Consider the following 19,515-nt stretch of genomic DNA (forward strand, 5'->3'; position numbering starts at 1 on the left):
CACACTCCTCCCTGCCATCTAATGGTCAACCCAAGGTACTGCACGTCCACTACACTTTCCTAGCTGTTTCCCCATTGTAGTAACTGTCACCTATCTAAACTGTGCAAACCTATCTTTCTCTATTCTGACACGTCCGTCTGTCAGGTCACTTTCCCTACACTTAAAAGGCATCCTCTCCAACAGGGAGGTGCCAAGCAACACAGTGTATCATTAGTGAGTGAGGTGGTCTCCTAGTGAAGTGGTAAGGTCCCCTGGTCCTGGTGTCGCCAGAGTCCAGAAGCCAAAGTCCCCTGCTCCTTGTGCGGACATTACTGAACCCGAAGTCCCTGGTTCTTGTGCGCCCATTCCTAAACCTAAAGTCTCTGCTCCTTGTGCAGACATTCCTGAACCCAAAGTCACTGGTTCTTGTGCCTGAATCATTGTCCGAGACCTGTGTGTTTGAACATGTGCCTATCTGGCATCAATCGAACATCCCTTCGGCGGATATTAGCTACTCACAAATGGCACCCTTACAAAATCCAGCTGCTGCAGCATCTTAACGAGGTTGACCCAGATCGGCGCGCTGAATTTGCAGAATGGGCAAAACAATTGGAACAGGACCCTCAGTTTACACAGAACATTATGGTCAGTGATGAGGCAAACTTTTTTGGGTGGGCCATTTATATGGATACACCTAAATAAAATGGTAATGATGACCGTTTTCTTGCTTAGGGTGTCTTGCATTGAAATCTGCTGCAATGACCCGGGTACTGCGTTCACCAGACATCAACACAATTTCTATCCGCTCCTCACGTGTTAACCTCTGCGACATGTCAATGGCTGTAAACAAAGAGAAACTTGTAAATAACGCATGAAAGAATAAAGTTATGCTAAAACCAATTGCATCATTGTTTTTCTTGTGACATTCTCAATAAGATTGATGTGTCACATGACCCTCTTCCCATTGGAAAAAATAAAGTTGGATCCAAAATGGCCAACTTCAAAATGGCCGCCATGGTCACCACTCATCTTGAAAAGTTTCCCCCCATCCATATACTAATGTGTCACAAACAGGAAGTTGATATCACCAACCATTCCCATTTTATTTAGGTGTATCCATATAAATGGCCCACCCTGTGTATGTGTGTGTGTGTGTATGTGTGTGTATATATATATATATATATATATATATATATATATGAACAACGACAAAGCAAAGTCCAGCAATAACGTGAGCAATCCAGGATGCTGTTAAAAAATTTTTTCTTTTTATTCATAAATCCATTAAAATGCAATGGTCCAAGCAGTTCAAAACAGCAATAACGCAGGAAAGTCGTGCAGATAGGACTACGCGTTTCAGCGGTAGAACCCGCCTTCTTCACGGTCCAGAATCACTGCATTTTAATGGATTTATGAATAAAAAGAAAAAAATTTTTAACAGCATCCTGGATTGCTCACGTTATTGCTGGACTTTGCTTTGTCGTTGTTCACATTTGTATGGATGGACTCCTACATCCAGATCCGGGCACAACGGAGTTAACCAGGTCAGCTGAGGTTCCAGGTGGTTCACAGGAGTGAGCTGGTCTACATTGTTGGATTTATATATATATATATATATATATATACTGTACATATATACAGAATTACAGAACTCTGCAGAACTGCATTATACAGATCTGTAATTTGAGTTTTGGTCTTAGTTGGCCCTTACCTACCTACCAGGTGCCGTATACTGTATATTGCCGATATCTTTTGGAAAAGTGGCCTGACATGATCGATCAAAAACTGATACACTCTCATTTTGCTGATTTTCCTTTTTTATCATTATTATTATTTTGATCATGGGTGCCTTTCTTTTTTATATACTATTCGTTTCCTTCTTCTTTAGATCAGTTCCCATGTTCCAAGTTTTTGTGCATCAGATAAATATCAGATGATATCATAGAACAAGGCTGCGCATATATAATAACCGCTGTATTTTATAGTCGTTCATTCATTGTCTACATGGCCCAGTCTCTCTTGTGTACGGGCCAAAGGACTGACATAATTTCCTGTGTGTGCTTTAAATTGTGAGCACTCACATTGGACAAATACAAAAGTGTGTTTGTAGTTGCTGAAAGTACGTCTATAAAGATACTGGCGCAAAGTAAACAGCACCAAATAGTTAGAGTTTCCCATCTTCATAAATGGGTATTGTTGTCAGATACTGCTTGTAAGTACAAACAATTAGCAATTTACTGCTTGTTAAAATGTTCAGGCGTTCTTGAGATATTAACAGTTTTCTTTTGCTTACTTGTTACCTTGGAAACCGACCACCACTACTAGACGGCACAACATGCGCTGTGTGTATTAGCTCTTTTCTATTGCACTTGTAAGCTCTGTTTTAAAGTCAGACCAGATTGCTGGGGTGTGCTGTTACAGATTGCTGGGGTGTGCTGTTACAGATTGCTGGAGTGTGCTGTTACAGATTGCTGGAGTGTGCTGTTACAGATTGCTGGAGTGTGCTGTTACAGATGGCTGGAGTGTGCCGTTACAGATGGCTGGAGTGTGCTGTTACAGATTGCTGGAGTGTGCTGTTACAGATTGCTGGGGTGTGCTGTTACAGATTGCTGGAGTGTGCTGTTACAGATTGCTGGAGTGTGCTGTTACAGATTGCTGGAGTGTGCTGTTACAGATTGCTGGAGTGTGCTGTTACAGATTGCTGGAGTGTGCTGTTACAGATGGCTGGAGTGTGCCGTTACAGATGGCTGGAGTGTGCTGTTACAGATTGCTGGGGTGTGCTGTTACAGATTGCTGGGGTGTGCTGTTACAGATTGCTGGAGTGTGCTGTTACAGATTGCTGGAGTGTGCTGTTACAGATTGCTGGAGTGTGCTGTTACAGATTGCTGGAGTGTGCTGTTACAGATTGCTGGAGTGTGCTGTTACAGATTGCTGGAGTGTGCTGTTACAGATGGCTGGAGTGTGCCGTTACAGATGGCTGGAGTGTGCCGTTACAGCCCAATCTTGGCCAACTTCACCAAAATGTTAGGCAGCAGTGGTGGTCTGTCTCCTAAGGCAACAAGTAAACAAAAGAAGAAAAGTGTTAATATCTCAAAAACAGTTGCAAATTTTATTAAGCAGTAAATTGCAAAAGTGATTGTTATTACAAACACTATTCAATGACAGTTACAGTATTTATGGAAATGGGAATAATCCTTTAAATGAGTGGCTGCTAAGAGGTACAATTTCCATCCACTTGGACTTGAATAAGCTGCTCGAGAGGGTGTTGGTGGCTCAGGTTGGGGCCAATTTTTTTTTTAACTGTGGAAAATAGTGCCCCTAGCCCCTGCAGAGGAATTGTATCTACTTGCAGCCATTCGAACAACTGGTTTACCAAATAGTACACGGATGGAGCGAGTCCACCAAATTGGAAGCTGTTCTTTGTGAGTGGCTTTTTAATGGTGTTTAAGGGGTATTGAGAAGGAAGCCCTAGTCCAAAGCCAGGCTTTCTATAATCTGGAACAGTATTTGCCCTATATCTAAATATCTCTGGCAATGGCATAGTAGTTAATTGGTGTCCCCTCTATTATAAGGTCTGACTAGTCAGCAGAGCCGCATGACGTGGGTGTTCCAGACATGAGTGGAGACCAAGACGTTGGATAGCGAGATCTGGAGTAAATTAAGGAGAAGTAACTAAAGGACAGAGTGATCAGCTGGAGACAGGTCCCGGGATAGGGCGCCTAGCAGCACGGCCCCGAGTTTATAGCTCAGAGAGGTGACGGGCCAGAACAGGGCAGAGAACGTGAGATGAAGAGAGTGCCCCGGGCGGGAGTTCCAAGGCGTCATCAAGTTGAGAAGCAAAGTCCCGGCCATATTGGCAAACTAGTTTCCTTAAGAGGGAAGAGGACGCAGAACTGCAGGATGAGACTAGGACTCTAACTTACTGGACTGTAGTAGTGTGCTGGGTGGTGGTGAAGGCAGAGAAACTTGAGGCAGGAACAAGGAAACGTGAAGAGGTACAGAGGCTGTGTGTGAAGATGCTCCATATTGTGAAAGAAACATGAAGTTATGCCCCCGCTATCTATTGAATACTGTGCCCACTAAGTTAATGTTCAGTAAAAGACTATTTTTGAGTGGTGGTCTCCCTTATTGAACTTTTCAACATCTGGTCCTGGCCATGCCACTGGCATCATGTGGCCTGTACGGGCACAGAGCCCCCGTAGACAATGTCCACATGCCCAATCAGGACCCCATCTTCATGTAACATGCCGTGGCATAATAGATGAGTACCTCACCCACAGCTACCATCCCGCGCCACGTTACAACCCCATGGTTTGTAGGGTACTTGATCATGTTGGTCCCACTAATCTCACTTTTGTAGCTTTATACTGTATTTCTGTTCTAGGATATTTTCTAAGATCATAGTTATAGTTAGGAGGAACTTGCATTGTGTTGTCCTTTATTACTAACCTTATCAGCATCATTTCTGCCTAATTCTGTAGGCCTGCCATAAGACGTCAGCCCTGGACGTCTCAGTAGAGCTCATTTCATGAGGCTTGAAAGCTTTCCTTTCACATAAATGTAATAGAACTGAATGTGTCCCATATCTCTGCTTTTCCTTATGTAATTCTGGCCTCTAACAGACCTTTACAGCATTAATGTCTCACATTGTGAAGGATCGCAGCTGGAAACACTTTTCTAGCAAGGATGGTTGACACACGCAATTTATTACCGTGTATTTTCTGTTTGTCTTCCAGCCATCCAATTTCCCATACAAGGAGGAGATCCTTTCGGTGAATCCCATATGCCTTGTTGTGATCATTCTCTTCTTTATTAGTGTCATTCTGGCTTTTAAGGTAAGTGCTTGTAATTGTAAAGTGCTGCGGAATATGTTGGCGCTATATAAATAAAGCTTAGTACTATATTATTTTAAGTGCTTTTTAATAGCGGCACTACAATAAAGAAGGCCTGAGCAGGTACTTTTATTATAAAAAGAAAAGCCATTAACCTCTATTACTTATTGTTCATTTTATTCCTCCTGGGAACGGAATAGGAACCATATTTTCAACATACTTTTCATAAATCAATAGTTAAGTCAAAATTAAAGAAACTTTGCAATATGTTTTAGCAGAGAATTTTGCCGTCTTCCACATTTATCAGATACTTATTCCTCTCCCTCTGCATCCTGAACTCATCCATCCTCGAAAAAAAAAAACAACTTAACTCGGTCTTGCTCAATCAAAATGGGCAGCAAGAACACTGTGACGGCATGTGACAGAGCTCATTATACTCTATGGGAGGATTAAGGTGGAAGAGGGAGAAAAAAAAAACAGGCAGAAGGAGACACAGAAAGATCATGCTGAGCTTTCTGACAAGTCCATTACCTCACTTCAGTGCTGGATTCATACCTACACTGATCACTGCTGCTGTATAATTTCCTCCGTGCTGCTCCTGCTACTCTGTGTGCTATCTAGGGAATGAAGGATGGTATCATTCTCTGTCTGCTGTGCTGCGTATGGGAGTGATCATAGCAGATAGCTACCTCCCACCAGCTCAGAGTGGATTGCAATTTAATAGATGGAACCTGCAGAGAAGAACACTAGAGACAATGCAAATAAAAGTCCAGAAAGTATAATGGCCAGAAATAGTGTTATTCCTCATGTACACGGACATGAGAGTTAATCCTGAAAAGTTATATGAAAGTATGGTTCTGTAAAATGACACTTGAAAGGGGTGCCCATTACTGTCACAACCTAAGAAAAAAGCTTGGCATTACAACTTCCCCTTCCCGTATGACGCTGTACAAGTTTGCAGCCCATGACTATAAATGTTCTCATTCAGTGACAAAGATCTTGAAAATAGTGATGAAGTGAAACATAAACTCTTAGAAAGTTGTAGAATATTTGATCTGTAGAGTGATTGAAGGGGTTTTCCCCTCTCCAAGATCCTATATCAGTATGTAGTAGATGTAATAATAATATTATTAGGAAATACCTCCAATTAGAAATGTAGTATAGTTTTACTGATTCACTATGTCTCTTTCCTCATGTGCAGGCATTTTAGGACCTTCGGTATCCATGGTTACATCCACTGACAGTTGGTTAGCTAGTTGCTAGTGGTCATAACCATGGATACCTAAGGTCCTGCCATGTCTGCACATGAGGAAATGGACCTAGCTAATCAGAAAAACTATACTACATTTCTAATCGGAGGTATTTGCTAATAATATTATTATTACACCTACTACATATTGACATAAGGTCTTGAAGATGGGAATACTCCTTTAAGTTTTATTCGCATAAAATTGAAAAACCACTTTAGGTCTATTTTGATGATTTACCTTTTATTTTGCAAAAACTAGTCTTAATAAAACATTACTTTCCCTCGCTCCCATTTTATTGGCTGCTCTCACATCTACAATTATTATTTAATTCATTTCTTTGGAAGTTTGGATGGCGTCCTAGAGTTATACATCTGTTCCGACAACACTTGTATAAACACTATTATGGCCCAGTTTTTTGCTTTGGCTCTCTCTCTATGAGGCACTTGCACTAATCTTACCACGTGATGGCTCTATTACATTTTCTATTATATACGTTTGGAATATAATTCCCATGATGACTCTGGGTCTGGGCTTCTCTATAAAGAAAAGTATTGCATTTGTACTTATGAATGGAAACCACGACCAAACGAAGCTTTGTATGTTAATTCTCGATCTTCCATTTTTAACCCTTTCCCTTGCAATGTAGTAGAAAAGTTTGGGCTGGACAGCTGGGACCGAAGCAATCAGCAAGCTTGGCTCTTTTATATTTATCTACAGACAGAAAAAAGTTGATTTGGGTCAAAAAGTATCATTAAAAAATGAAATATTAAAGGGAATCTGTCACCAGGTTTCTGAGAGACTCTGATTCCTGCGATGTGTCACTTAATGGGCTGCTTAGTGTAGTTTTGATAAAATTACCATTTTATCAGCAGGAGGTTATCACTAGAGGACTAATAAACCTGCCACTATGTAGTCCTCCATATTCATAAGCTCTGTATAACACCGCCCCCGACACCTGATTGGTAGTTTTCTGTGTACATTGTGCATAGGCAGAAAGCTGCCAATCAGTGGTGTGGGCGGAGTTATACAGTGCTCGGCATTCAGAGAACTGCTAGATGTGCAAATGAGAAATGTGTGATTTTATCAAAATCATAGCACATAGCTCAGTAAGTGATACATCCCTGAAATCAGGGTCTGGGCCCTTACTTTATGCTGCTCTGAGATGAGGTAGTAAACGCCTGGTGATAGATTCCTTTTAATGAAATCAGATTGAATGGAAAAAAAAAGGTTAGTTTATTTTTTTTATGTAACTTTTAACATAAAAAAGAAAGCACATTTTATTCTGATATGTTTTTGTTTTCTGCAGCTCACTTGTTATTTTAGCTGTATAGAATGAGCCAGATAAAGTTCATTTGGATCAGAATGTATCATCTATCAATGAAATAGAAATGAAAATAAATTTTTTATTTTTTTTATTAGTTTTTATGGGACTTTTCACATAAAAATAAAGAACATTCTGTTCAAATTGTATAATAATTTGAAAGTAAGCTAACTGATGACTGCTCTTTTTCCCAGATAAGGGTCTGTATGCCTCTTCCCTGGTCTATAAATAAATGAGCTGTACGCCATCACTTTCTGGCCATTATATTTGTCTATTGACGTCTTTCTATCAATTAACTCCCATTCATTGCCGTTGTCATAAGGAAAACTTATTCTGCTGTACAGAATTATCAGGAAATTCAAGAAAGTGTCAATGTTCAGTAAGACTTCAATTTAATTACCATATATAAGTTTGGGTAAGAGCTCGTGTTGCCGGCCCTATATTCAGTCCATGTGCGATCCAACAAAACACCGGATCGCACTCGGACCAATATTATTCTACTATGGGGCCGTGCACATGTCCGATATGTACCTTGGACAGAGTCTATCCGAGGAATAAATCGCGCAGCATTCCCTAATTTGATCCGATATTTGTATCCCACTTGGCAATATAAGTCGATGAATGCGTATAAAACATCGGGCTGATCATAGCTGACTGCAGTCTGACTTCCGCGGACTGGCCGAATGTAGAAGATGGAGACATTTTCGTCTCCATCTTCTCTTCATCCGAGAGAATCAGATCACATTATACTGACACTTCAGAATGTCATTAGCATAATCGGCACAATTCTCAATTTGTCCAGCCCATTTTTGAGGTAATTATGTCCAATTTTCCTTTTTTTCATTTTTTATTTTTTTAGTTTCCAATACACACAAAGGAAATAAAAATGTGTATAACAAAACATGTGTAAGGCCGGTATCACACGTGCGGGAAACTCAGACAAGTCTCGCATCTTAGTACCCGGTCCTGCCGCCGGCACTCGGGAGCGGAGTGTGCGGCTATATGTCTTTCTATGCAGCCGCACGTTCCGCTCCCGAGTGCCGGGTATTAAGATGCGAGACTCGTCCGAGTTTCTCACATGTGTGTTCCCGGTCTAATTGTAATGATATTCTGGGAGAAACACTTCATTTTCTGGAAGAATTTCATGGGTTCCGACATTTTTGACCATGACCGTATGTGAAGCATTTCATGACATATAAAATATGGACACAATTATAAATAGTCACAGATCTTCTGCTTATGCTGTTTATAGTGTCCGTCAGGACACGTTCACACGGTCAGTATTTGGTCAGTATTCTACGTCAGTATTTAAGACTAGAGCCAAAACCAGGAGTGGGTGATAAAGCCAGAAGTGGAGACGTGTTTCTATTACATTTTTCTTCCGATTGTTCCACTCCTGATTTGAGCTTACAAATACTGATGTAAAATCCTGAGTGTGTGACTGTGGCCTCATAACTTTTTATCTACGTCCCTTCGCAGAACATATACAGTTAGAAGAGATTAATGGCGACTGATGCCCGGTGCAGATACTGTGACTTCTGGTCGCATTTTATACTGTATGTACAAGAAGCAGAGGCTTTATATAATTCCTCGCCCGTTTTTATAATTTGCCTCAATTATTTGTGTTTGTACCTAGGCTTACTTGATTAGCTGCGTGTGGAACTGCTATCGGTACATCAACAACCGGAACTCCTCCGATGTCCTCGTCTACGTAACCACCAATGATACAACAGTGAGTCCGTATTTCCATTTTTACTCAATTGCTTTGATACGACGATGTAGAGATTATTTTTTTTTTAAAAATCATACATGTTGAAGAGGGTGTGTGATTTTATAAACCAACCCACTGTTAAATAATTTAATAGGGAATTCCAAATTAATTGATTGAGGTCTTAAATTTTGAATCTTCCTCTATTAGCAAAAGCCCTTGGGGACCTGAAACATTCTTGCACTCAAATAGACTGTCCTTTGATTTAACTGCGTACAGTGTAATGCTTAATTTACCCTGTGGGGGTGCTGCAGGATAATGGAGAACTTCCAGGCACTGTAGAGAACTTGTCTACTGTCATATTTGTTCCTACTGCTGCCTGCTTTCTAGATGCACATTTTTTAGATAAAGGTAAAATTTAAATGTCAAATGTATCTGCCTATAACTATCAGTAGGCAAAGATTATTAATTCACTGCCTACTGTTTTATTAATGTGTTCTTTATTATATATTTAAAGGGGTATTCCCATGATTGTCACTAGTGGCATATCACATGATATCCTATAAATGTTTGATAGATGCAGGTCCCACAACGGGGGGAATGGAGAGGTGGCTTCTCCATTTATATCTATGGTCCTAGTAATCATCACCAGCCCAACACCCTAGAGACAATTATCTCTATCAAACAATTACTCATTTCATTAAAGGTTTTGTACTAGGGCGTTATGTATTGATACATCCGTAATGGCTTCCAGAGAGTTAATTAGATTCCATCTTGGTTAGTTGTAGCTGATGAATGATCCAGTCACTGGACCTCCGTCCTGCAAATCAATTCAATCATCTCTAGTTTGTACCAATATTACAAGTTATAGGATAGTGGATAACTTAATCTTTGATAGGGTTCTAACTCTGGGACCCCCACGATGTCAGCTACATTTATTCTATAGAGGACTGAGAGCCGAGCTCTGTACTCAACTCTCTCCAGCAGTCCCATGTAATAAATGGAGTGATGGTGTATATGCCTGACCCTTATTCCATTCTTCAGAGTCCTGTTCTCAGGATTGTGGGTTCCCTACAGCAATTAGTAAATTATCAGATGATAATTTATGATCAGTTTTAGAGACAGTGAGCAAAATTAAAGTGGGTCCCCAAATGCTAAGGTTTTGCACCACTTCACAGAAAGATTTAGAGAGTATTCACACAAGTCGAATTCTCGGCATTAAATGAGTGCTGATTGGCTATGTTCAAATTAATCATTGGTCATGTACACATAGGCTGACGAACAATCACTAATGTGGAGAGGGCAATCACTAATGTGGAGAGGACAATCACTAATGTGGAGAGGACAATCACTAATGTGGAGAGGGCAATCACTAATGTGGAGAGGACAATCACTAATGTGGAGAGGACAATCACTAATGTGGAGAGAACAATCACTAATACGATCATTCTGTCCCCACCTACACTCACTGGCCACTTTATTAGGTACACCTGTCCAACTGTGTGTTAAGACTTAATTTCTAATCAGCCAATCACATGGCGGCAACTCAGTGCATTTAGGCATGTAGACATGGTCAAGACAATCTCCTGCAGTTCAAACCGAGCATCAGTATGGGGAAGAAAGGTGATTTGAGTGCCTTTGAACGTGGCATGATTGTTGGTGCCAGAAGGGCTGGTCTGAGAATTTCAGAAACTGCTGATCTACTGGGATTTTCACACACAACCATCTCTAGGGTTTACAGAGAATGGTCCGAAAAAGAAAAAAAAAACAGTGAGCGGCAGTTCTGTGGCCGGAAATGCCTTGTTGATGCCAGAGGTCAGAGGAGAATGGGCAGACTGGTTCGAGCTGATAGAAAGGCAACAGTGACTCAAATTGCCACCCGTTACAACCAAGGTAGGCAGAAGAGCATCTCTGAACGCACAGTGCGTCGAACTTTGAGGCAGATGGGCTACAGCAGCAGAAGACCACACTGGGTACCACTCCTCTCAGCTAAGAACAGGAAACTGAGGCTACAATTTGCACAAGCTCATCGAAATTGGACAGGAGAAGATTGGAAAAACGTTGCCTGGTCTGATGAGTCTCGATTTCTGCTGCGACATTCGAATGGTAGGGTCAGAATTTGGCGTAAACAACATGAAAGCATGGATCCATCCTGCCTTGTATCAACGGTTCAGGCTGGTGGTGGTGGTGTCATGGTGTGGGGAATTTTTTCTGGGCACTCTTTGGGCCCCTTGGTACCAATTGAGCATCGTTGCAACGCCACAGCCTACCTGAGTATTGTTGCTGACCATGTCCATCCCTTTATGACCACAATGTACCCAACATCTGATGGCTACTTTCAGCAGGATAATGCGCCATGTCATAAAGCTCGAATCATCTCAGATTGGTTTCTTGAACATGACAATGAGTTCACTGTACTCAAATGGCCTCCTCAGTCACCAGATCTCAATCCAATAGAGCATCTTTGGGATGAGGTGGAACGGGAGATTCGCATCAGGGATGTGCAGCCGACAAATCTGCGCCAACTGTGTGATGCCATCATGTCAATATGGTCCAAAATCTCTGAGGAATGCTTCCAGCACCTTGTTGAATCTCTGCCACGAAGAATTGAGGCAGTTCTGAAGGCAAAAGGGGGTCCAACCCCTTACTAGCATGGTGTTCCTAATAAAGTGGCCAGTGAGTGTACATTAATCATGTTATTGGCAGCACATAACCTGTTTACACCAAGCCATGTAGTGCCAATTACGGTGATTATTATGCAGGCATAATCCCGTGACCCGACATATTACCATTTTTGCTAGTCTGTCTGGCAGTTGCTGACCTGTTTAGATAGACATATGATCGGAAAACTAACATTCCTATGAACGACGCTTGTCTGCACTGCCTGTATTTTTTAAATTAGATAGGTGTACCCCCTCCCTGTCTACTTAGTGAAACTTGTACATCACCGAGTGTAGGGGAAAAATAGGGTGAATGCAGGTAACACTGGGTGAGTAGAAATGTCTGTAAAGAGGGAAAAGCCAGATAGACGGACTGTTAGGGCTGGCGGAACGCACCAAATTATAAAATAATAGTAGGTGCGTACGCAGCCCGGGGTCCACCGTGCAGAGGTGGTACACTGCTGCTAGGTAAAGGTGGGAGTATAAAGCGGTGTGGAAAGGTCACATGTGGGTTAACGTCAGAAGCGAACAGAAGCGAACTCTGCAGAGCCGCACTACTGCTGAACATAAATGCCGGAGTCTGCTTAGCTCACAGAGCCCGGCCAAGGAGCGCACAGAAAGCGGTCACAGAACTCTGCCTCAAGGACACGGGATCAGAGTCCCTCTAGACCTTCTGAGCGTGCAGCGTCGCAACTGCGGACGCCGCTATAGACGCTGACTACGGAGTGTAGAGCACGTGTACTGAGGTGTGCCGAGCCACTCGTGGAGATTGATGCCTGTTTCAGACTCTGTCCTACCTACCCATAAGCCTGGGCGCTTAACAGCCTAGGCTGCACAACACATGCGTACCAAGGGTAGCGGTTTCTTAATCAGTCATTCACCAGAGACATTCATACATGCATACAACACTCACTCCTCATAGTCTGATAATGCAGTCTATACTAGCGTATGGCCAAGTGGCCATGCAAACCTTTTATAGTCGCATGCTTCCAGGACCTTCCTGGCCTTTCGGTTGGACCAATCTGAGCTGGAGAAGGACCTGAGCACGTGACCTTCGATCTCCAATGGGAGATCACTCCACGAGCATGCTCAGTGGACCGAAAGGAGGACTTAGCCCCTGGAGAGACTCGCTGCTGGCCAGCCTGCGTTGCTATATGTGGACCAGAGGTGGCAGCAGCCAGGAAGCCCACAGTGCTGGTCTGAGCAGAGCGCTGGGAATGACGAGTCTGCTGAGCAGGCTCCTCTGCGGCAGGAGCAGAATGGGAGACTCCCGAGTGCAAGGCTCTGGATTCCTGCTGTGCAGTGGCAGAAACCCAATGCCTAACATTACCCCCCCTCCCCTCTGAGCCTCGCTATGCTCAAATGCCGCAATAAGGAGTGGAGCGTGGATGTTCTCCACTGGCTCCCAGGTCTGAGCCTCTGGACCATGACCCTTCCAGTCCACCAAATAAAACTTTTTACCACTCAGCACCCTGCGTCCCACAATGGTATTGACCTCAAACTCGTCCGAAGACAGGTCTGATGTCCCGGCAGATGACTCGGAGAATCGGGACATGTGGACAGGTTTAAGGAGGGACACGTGGAAGGCGTCAGAGATAGCCAAGTGTGGTGGAAGAGCCAAACGATAGATCACAGAGCTGATCCGCTCGAGGACTTTGAAGGGACCAATGTAGCGAGGAGAAAAACTTAGTGGACTCAACTCGCAGCCTGATGTTACGGGCGGAGAGCCACACTAAGTCGCCAGGGGAGAAGGTTGGATCAGGATGCCGATGTGCGTCCGCGGAGGACCTCATTCTCTCCTGCCCGAATGGCATCCTGGGTGAGATCCCAAATATCACGTGCCTCCACCGCCCAGTCTGCCACCCTAGAGTCGGTGGATGTCACGGGCATGGGCACAGGGACACGAGAATGTTGGCCGTAGTTAAGGAGGAATGGCGTCTGGCCTGTGGAATCGGCCACAGTGTTGTTCAAGGCGAACTCAGCCCACGGCAATAAAGATGCCCAGTCATCCTGCCTGGCCGAGACGAAGTGTCAGATATGTGTTGGCCCTCTCTACCAACCCGTTCATCTCGGGATGATAGGCCGAGGAGAGGTTCAGTTCAATACTGAGCAAGCGACAGTGCTCTCTCCAGAAGCGAGACGCAAACTGGGGACCCTGGTCACTAACAATCTTGTCAGGTATGCCGTGTAAGCGGAAAACACTTTTGATGAACAGCACTACTAAACCCCGTGCGGAAGGTAGCCAAGAGAGAGGCACCAAGTGCACCATTTTAGAAAAATGGTCGGTGACGACCCAAATAACGGTGCTGCCACTGGACTTGGGTAGACCCACCACAAAGTCCATGCCAGCCATCTCCCAGGGTCTGTCCGCCACCGGTAAGGGGTAAAGTAACCCAGCAGGTCGTTGCCGGGAAGGCTTATTCTTGGCGCAGGAGACGCACACCTGAATGTAGACTTTGACATCACGAGCCATATGCGGCCACCAGTATGTCCTTGCCAGAAGCTCAACTGTCCACTTAGTACCAAAGTGTCCACCCACCCTGGACGCGTGAGCCCAGGAGAGGACCTCCGGAGGCAAACGGGCAGGGACAAAAGTCTTGCCCGGGGACACAAACTCGAGGGCGACCGGAGCCACTGTCCTCAAACTCTCAGATGGTACGATTAACCGAGGCTCCTCCTCCTCCGCTGATACCACGGAGCGAGAGAGCGCATCGGCTCGGACATTCTTCTCACCGGAAAGGAAATGTAGGGTGAAGTGGAACCAGGAGAAGAAGAGAGACCATCGGGCTTGGCGAGAATTTAACCGCTGAGCGGTTTGGACATAGACCAAATTTTTGTGGTCAGTGTAAACTTGGAAGGGATAGCGAGCCCCCTCCAGAAGGTGTCTCCATTCAGAAAAGGCCAACTTCATGGCTAGCAACTCCCTGTCCCCAATGGAATAGTTCCTCTCTGCCGGCGAGAAGGTCCTGGAAAAGAAGAAGCAAGGATGCTTCCGACCTTGTGCCTCCTTTTGGAACAGGACTGCTCCAGCACCGACGGACGAGGCATCCACCTCTAAAATAAATGGTTATCCACATCGGGGCGATGTAAAATTGGATAACTAGCGAAGTGAGACTTGATGGAGAGGAAGGCCTTAGATACCTCCTCTGACCACAATTTAGGATTCGCTCCCTTCTTGGTGAGGGCAGCCAAGGGAGCTACCAAAGTCGAGAAGTGTGGGATGAATTGGCGGTAATAGTTAATAAATCCCATAAAGCGCTGCATTGCTTTGAGGGAGTGAGGCTCCTGCCAATCCATTACCGCCTGCAGTTTGGCAGGATCCATAGCCAACCCCTGGGCCGAGATGATATAGCCCAGGAAAGGCAAGGACTCCTGCTCAAACACGCACTTCTCCAACTTGGCATATAGGGCGTTTGCCCGTAGGAGATCGAAGACTTTGCAAACCTCTCTCCGGTAGAACTCCATATCTGGAGAGAAGATGAGAATATCATCCAGATAGACCACCACCGAAGAGGAAAGCATATCTCGGAAGATGTCGTTTACGAAGTCTTGAAAGTCGGCCGGGGCATTACAGAGGCCAAAGTGCATGACCAGATACTCATATTGGCCATCCCTGGTATTAAAAGCCATCTTCCACTCGTCTCCCTCACGTATGCGTATCAGGTTGTGAGCTCCCCGCAGATCGAGTTTGGTAAATACTCTTGCTCCCCGCAATCTATCAAACAGCTCTGATATCAGGGGCTGAGGGTACTTATTCTTAATGGTGATGGCGTTAAGACCCCTGTAATCGATGCAAGGCCGCAATTCACCGCTCTTCTTCTGAACGAAGAAGAATCCCGCCCCTGCTAGTGACACCGACTTCCTAATAAATCCCCTGGCCAGATTCTCCTTGATGTATTGTGACATGGCCTCCGTCTCCGGAAGAGACAGGGGATACACACGACCCCGGGGAGGCTCTGCACCAGGCAAGAGATCTATAGGACAGTTGTAGGGACGGTGCGGCGGGAGAGTCTCTGCCGCTCTCTTGGAGAACACATCTGCGTACTGCTGATAGTGTTTAGGGAGCAAAGAGAGATCTGGGGGAGCCGCAGTGGAGGCCACCTGAACGCACTAGTTCAGACATCTATCCTCACAGAACTTACTCCAACTAAGAATTCTCCCCGTGGACCACTCAATATGGGGAGAGTGGCAACGCAACCAGGGAATTCCCAAGAGAACCTGATCGATACCCTCGGGCATTATAAGGAGTGACACTGTCTCGTGATGAGACGGAGACAGTGAGAGTCTTAGTGGAGCAGTCTGATGGGTAATATGCAAGGGTAATGTCGAGCCGTTCACCACTCTGATGGTGACCGGCTGATCAAGGGGATCACATGCTGAAGAGCGAAGGCTGAGGACATAAAATTACCCTCTGCTCCAGAATCTACGCAAACCTCCACCACCAGAGTGGAGGAGCCGAACTCAAGCACCTCCTTGAAGGTTAACTTGGAGGAAAATGGTGTGGTGTCTCGTAACCCTCCTGCTATTGCCACTAGACGCGGGCGTTTCTCTGAGCGTTGTGGACACCTATTGGCAAAGTGACCAGACTGTCGGCAGTGAGTGTGAGCTATGTGTGTTCGAGCAGGGTGGAACTTAGAGCCCGTGTGAGGCACCTCCATAACCACCGACGACTCGGATGCTCGATCGGGTGGCTCCAGAGGTTTAGAGAAAGTTGGAGCCAACTTAAACCTCTGTCTGGACTGGGAGCGCTCCAACCCTCGCTCTAAGAAGCGGAGATTAATACGGGTGGAGATGGTAATAAGCTCCTCCAGAGTGCCGGGAACCTCCCGAGTGGCCAGAGCATCCTTAACGTGGTCAGCCGCACTACTGCTGAACATAAATGCTGGAGTCTGTTTAGCTCACAGAGCCCGGCCAAGGAGCGCACAGAAAGCGGTCACAGAACTCTGCCCCAAGGACACGAGGTCAGAGTCCCTCTAGACCTTCTGAGAGCACGGTGTCGCAACTGCAGACGCCGCTATAGACGCTGACTACGGAGTGTAGAGCACGTGCACTGAGGCGTGCCGAGCCACTGGTGGAGACTGATGCCTGTCTCAGACTCTGTCCTACCTACCCCTAAGCCTGGGCGCTTAACAGCCTAGGCTGCACAACACATGCGTACCAAGGGTAGGGGTTTCTTAATGAGTCATTCACCAGAGACATTCATACATGCATACAACACTCACTCCTCATAGTTTGATTATGCAGTCTATACTAGTGCATGGCCGAGCGGCCATGCAAACCTTTTATAGTCGCATGCTTCCAGGACCTTCCTGGCCTTTCGGATGGACCAATCCGAACTGGAGAAGGACCTGAGCACGTGACCTTCGATCTCCAATGGGAGATCACTCCACGAGCAAGCTCAGTGGACCGAAAAGAGGACTTAGCCCCTGGAGAGACTCGCTGCTGGCCAGCCTGCATTGCTATATGTGGACCAGAGGTGGCAGCAGCCAGCAAGCCCACAGTGCTGGTCTGAGCAGAGCGCTGGGAACGATGAGTCTGCTGAGCAGGCTCCTCTGCGGCCGGAGGAGAATGAGAGACTGCCAAGTGCAGGGCTCTGGATTCCTGCTGTGCAGTGGCAGAAACACAACGCCTAACACGGACAGTATATACTAAATACATATAATTTCCACTATATACAGACAATCTGTACTATATACACACAAGATACAGTAGGTATATACACTATATATCCACAATTTACACTATAAACAGACCCTCTATGGTATAGGAAAAATACAATTCTACATATTTTTATGTGTATATGCTAGGCTCTATCACATAAATGGTGTATACAATCTATACTAAATACACAAGGACAGAATAGAGGACTCACCAGTCTATCTCATCCTCTGCTGTTCCTCCAGAATCCTGCAGGGTAATGGACCATTGGTCACATGACTATGATGTTATCAAAGGTCCTGTACATTTCTAACCTCAGAAACTACATAGTGCACGCCTGATCTTATCATTGTAGTTCCTGTTTGTTTTTTTTAAGGCAGCCGGCCCAATGACTAATTGTCCCACCAAACCTGCAGAAGTGTAGGGTCTTGCAGGAGGCTTCTTTAGGAGTTTTTTTTATATGGGGCAAAGATCTGCACATATTAGGGTCCTTGCATAAACAAGAAAACCCTATGATATGCCGTTAATTGCAGATACACGTAAATCTACCTATGTTGTCAGTGGTATAATTGTTCTACACAACTGCGAAATACTACAATAAACTGAAGAACCCATCACCAGACTCGCATGTTTGCCTATATATTGACACCTAAGCGAGTATTTCCCACACTATCTGTAAATGACCCTTTCAGAACACATTCTGTCTGACAGTAAAGCTGCACTTGGCACATAGGAGAGCTCGTCTGGGTAATTTGAAGCAAAATTAAAAAAAAGAACGAACAATAGAGATTTATTCCAATGCTGCAATGTTTTACATAATATGTAAAAAAAAAAAGTGGAAAAAATCATGGAAAGAGATGGAAAAACAAACACAGAGACTGTTTTCCAATCCCTGAAAACCCTTTTAAAGAAAAACAGACACAGACCGATTATTTTGGTAAGGAAAATTATATATACCGGGAAGCCGGACTTTTTGGTTTCGGGCATTTGGGATATATTAATAGTGACTCAGATCTTTAGATATACATTAACCCATAATCAGAGGCATGGTTTGATTAATTTGAGGCTGTGTTATAAGTTTTGCATAGGGGCCCTTGAGCGTTAAATGGCAGTCCTAGTACTGGTCGGACTATTTCGGCCCCCCTAAGGCCATATTTACACTCAGCACATTTATTGTAAAATGTTATGTTACAATTCCGTAGATCTGAATGGGACTTTGTGGAATCCATGCGCTGGCTGCCAGAACACTCCCATACAGATATGTAGAAATTATATATAGAAGTGATTTACAGTTTAGAATTTCTGAATTGCTTAGATGCAAAAATGGTTCCCGATAATACAAAAAAAAACAACAACTCACCAGTGCCCTGCTGCTTCTGTTCTGACAGCACCTTGCTTATTTCTACTTCCATTCTTGCCAACTGTCCTAAATTTCCTGGGCTGAAAGGGAAAAAAGTTTATGCAAACTCCAGGGGGGCTAGGGACCCCCATAAGGGGCATGTTTGGGGATGAGACTTAAACTTCTTCAAAAAGGTTGGCCACTATATACTTCCTGCTTCCATGATGATGTCCCAACACAGAGATATGTGTCCATTACAGTCAATTACTGGCTGTTACAGGTCACCACTGCAGACAGTGATTGACTGCAGTGGTCACATGTTACTGTATCGAGACCTCATTGCAGTAGAAGTAGAGACTGGCGGGGAACCAGCAGGAGAGTTAGGGATCAGATTTGTACAAAATTCTGAGCAATTTAAAAAAATCACTGATTAGAACATGTATAGGACAGTCTTAAAGGGGGTTGTTCACTAATTTCCAACATTTTCGCTCTCACCAAACACTTGTAAAATGAACACTTTTCTAACTCCATATATTTGATTATTTTGCCCCGTTCCTGCTGTGCAGGTAGCGATAACATTCACAATCGGCCCAATTTTTCCTCTTTTCCATCCGATGCTGGAGGCCTCACAGTAATGTAACTTGTGAGGAAGTCCACACTTACTGGTCACATAGAGAGCACGTATTGAGTGACACCATTACGATACAGTGACTGTGTCACCGGAAGCTGAACACTGTTTGCACAGCAGGAATGGGCAAACATATAGAA

The 19,515-nt window shown here is 44.5% G+C and overlaps 1 protein-coding gene across 1 annotated transcript in view; it reads left to right on the plus strand.

The window, feature by feature from the left end:
* The window catches only part of LAPTM4B (lysosomal protein transmembrane 4 beta), a 174,385-nt gene that overhangs the window by 131,503 nt on the left and 23,367 nt on the right, over positions 1 to 19,515 (plus strand). The window contains exons 5-6 of the mRNA XM_073550435.1: positions 4,716 to 4,814; positions 9,019 to 9,114. Coding sequence (XP_073406536.1) covers positions 4,716 to 4,814; positions 9,019 to 9,114 — 195 coding nt within the window. The remainder of the gene's footprint in view (positions 1 to 4,715; positions 4,815 to 9,018; positions 9,115 to 19,515) is intronic.

The sequence above is a fragment of the Dendrobates tinctorius genome, unplaced genomic scaffold (assembly GCF_039654945.1).
Source record: "Dendrobates tinctorius isolate UK_male_01 unplaced genomic scaffold, ASM3965494v1 ptg000165l, whole genome shotgun sequence".
Taxonomy (NCBI): domain Eukaryota; kingdom Metazoa; phylum Chordata; class Amphibia; order Anura; family Dendrobatidae; genus Dendrobates; species Dendrobates tinctorius.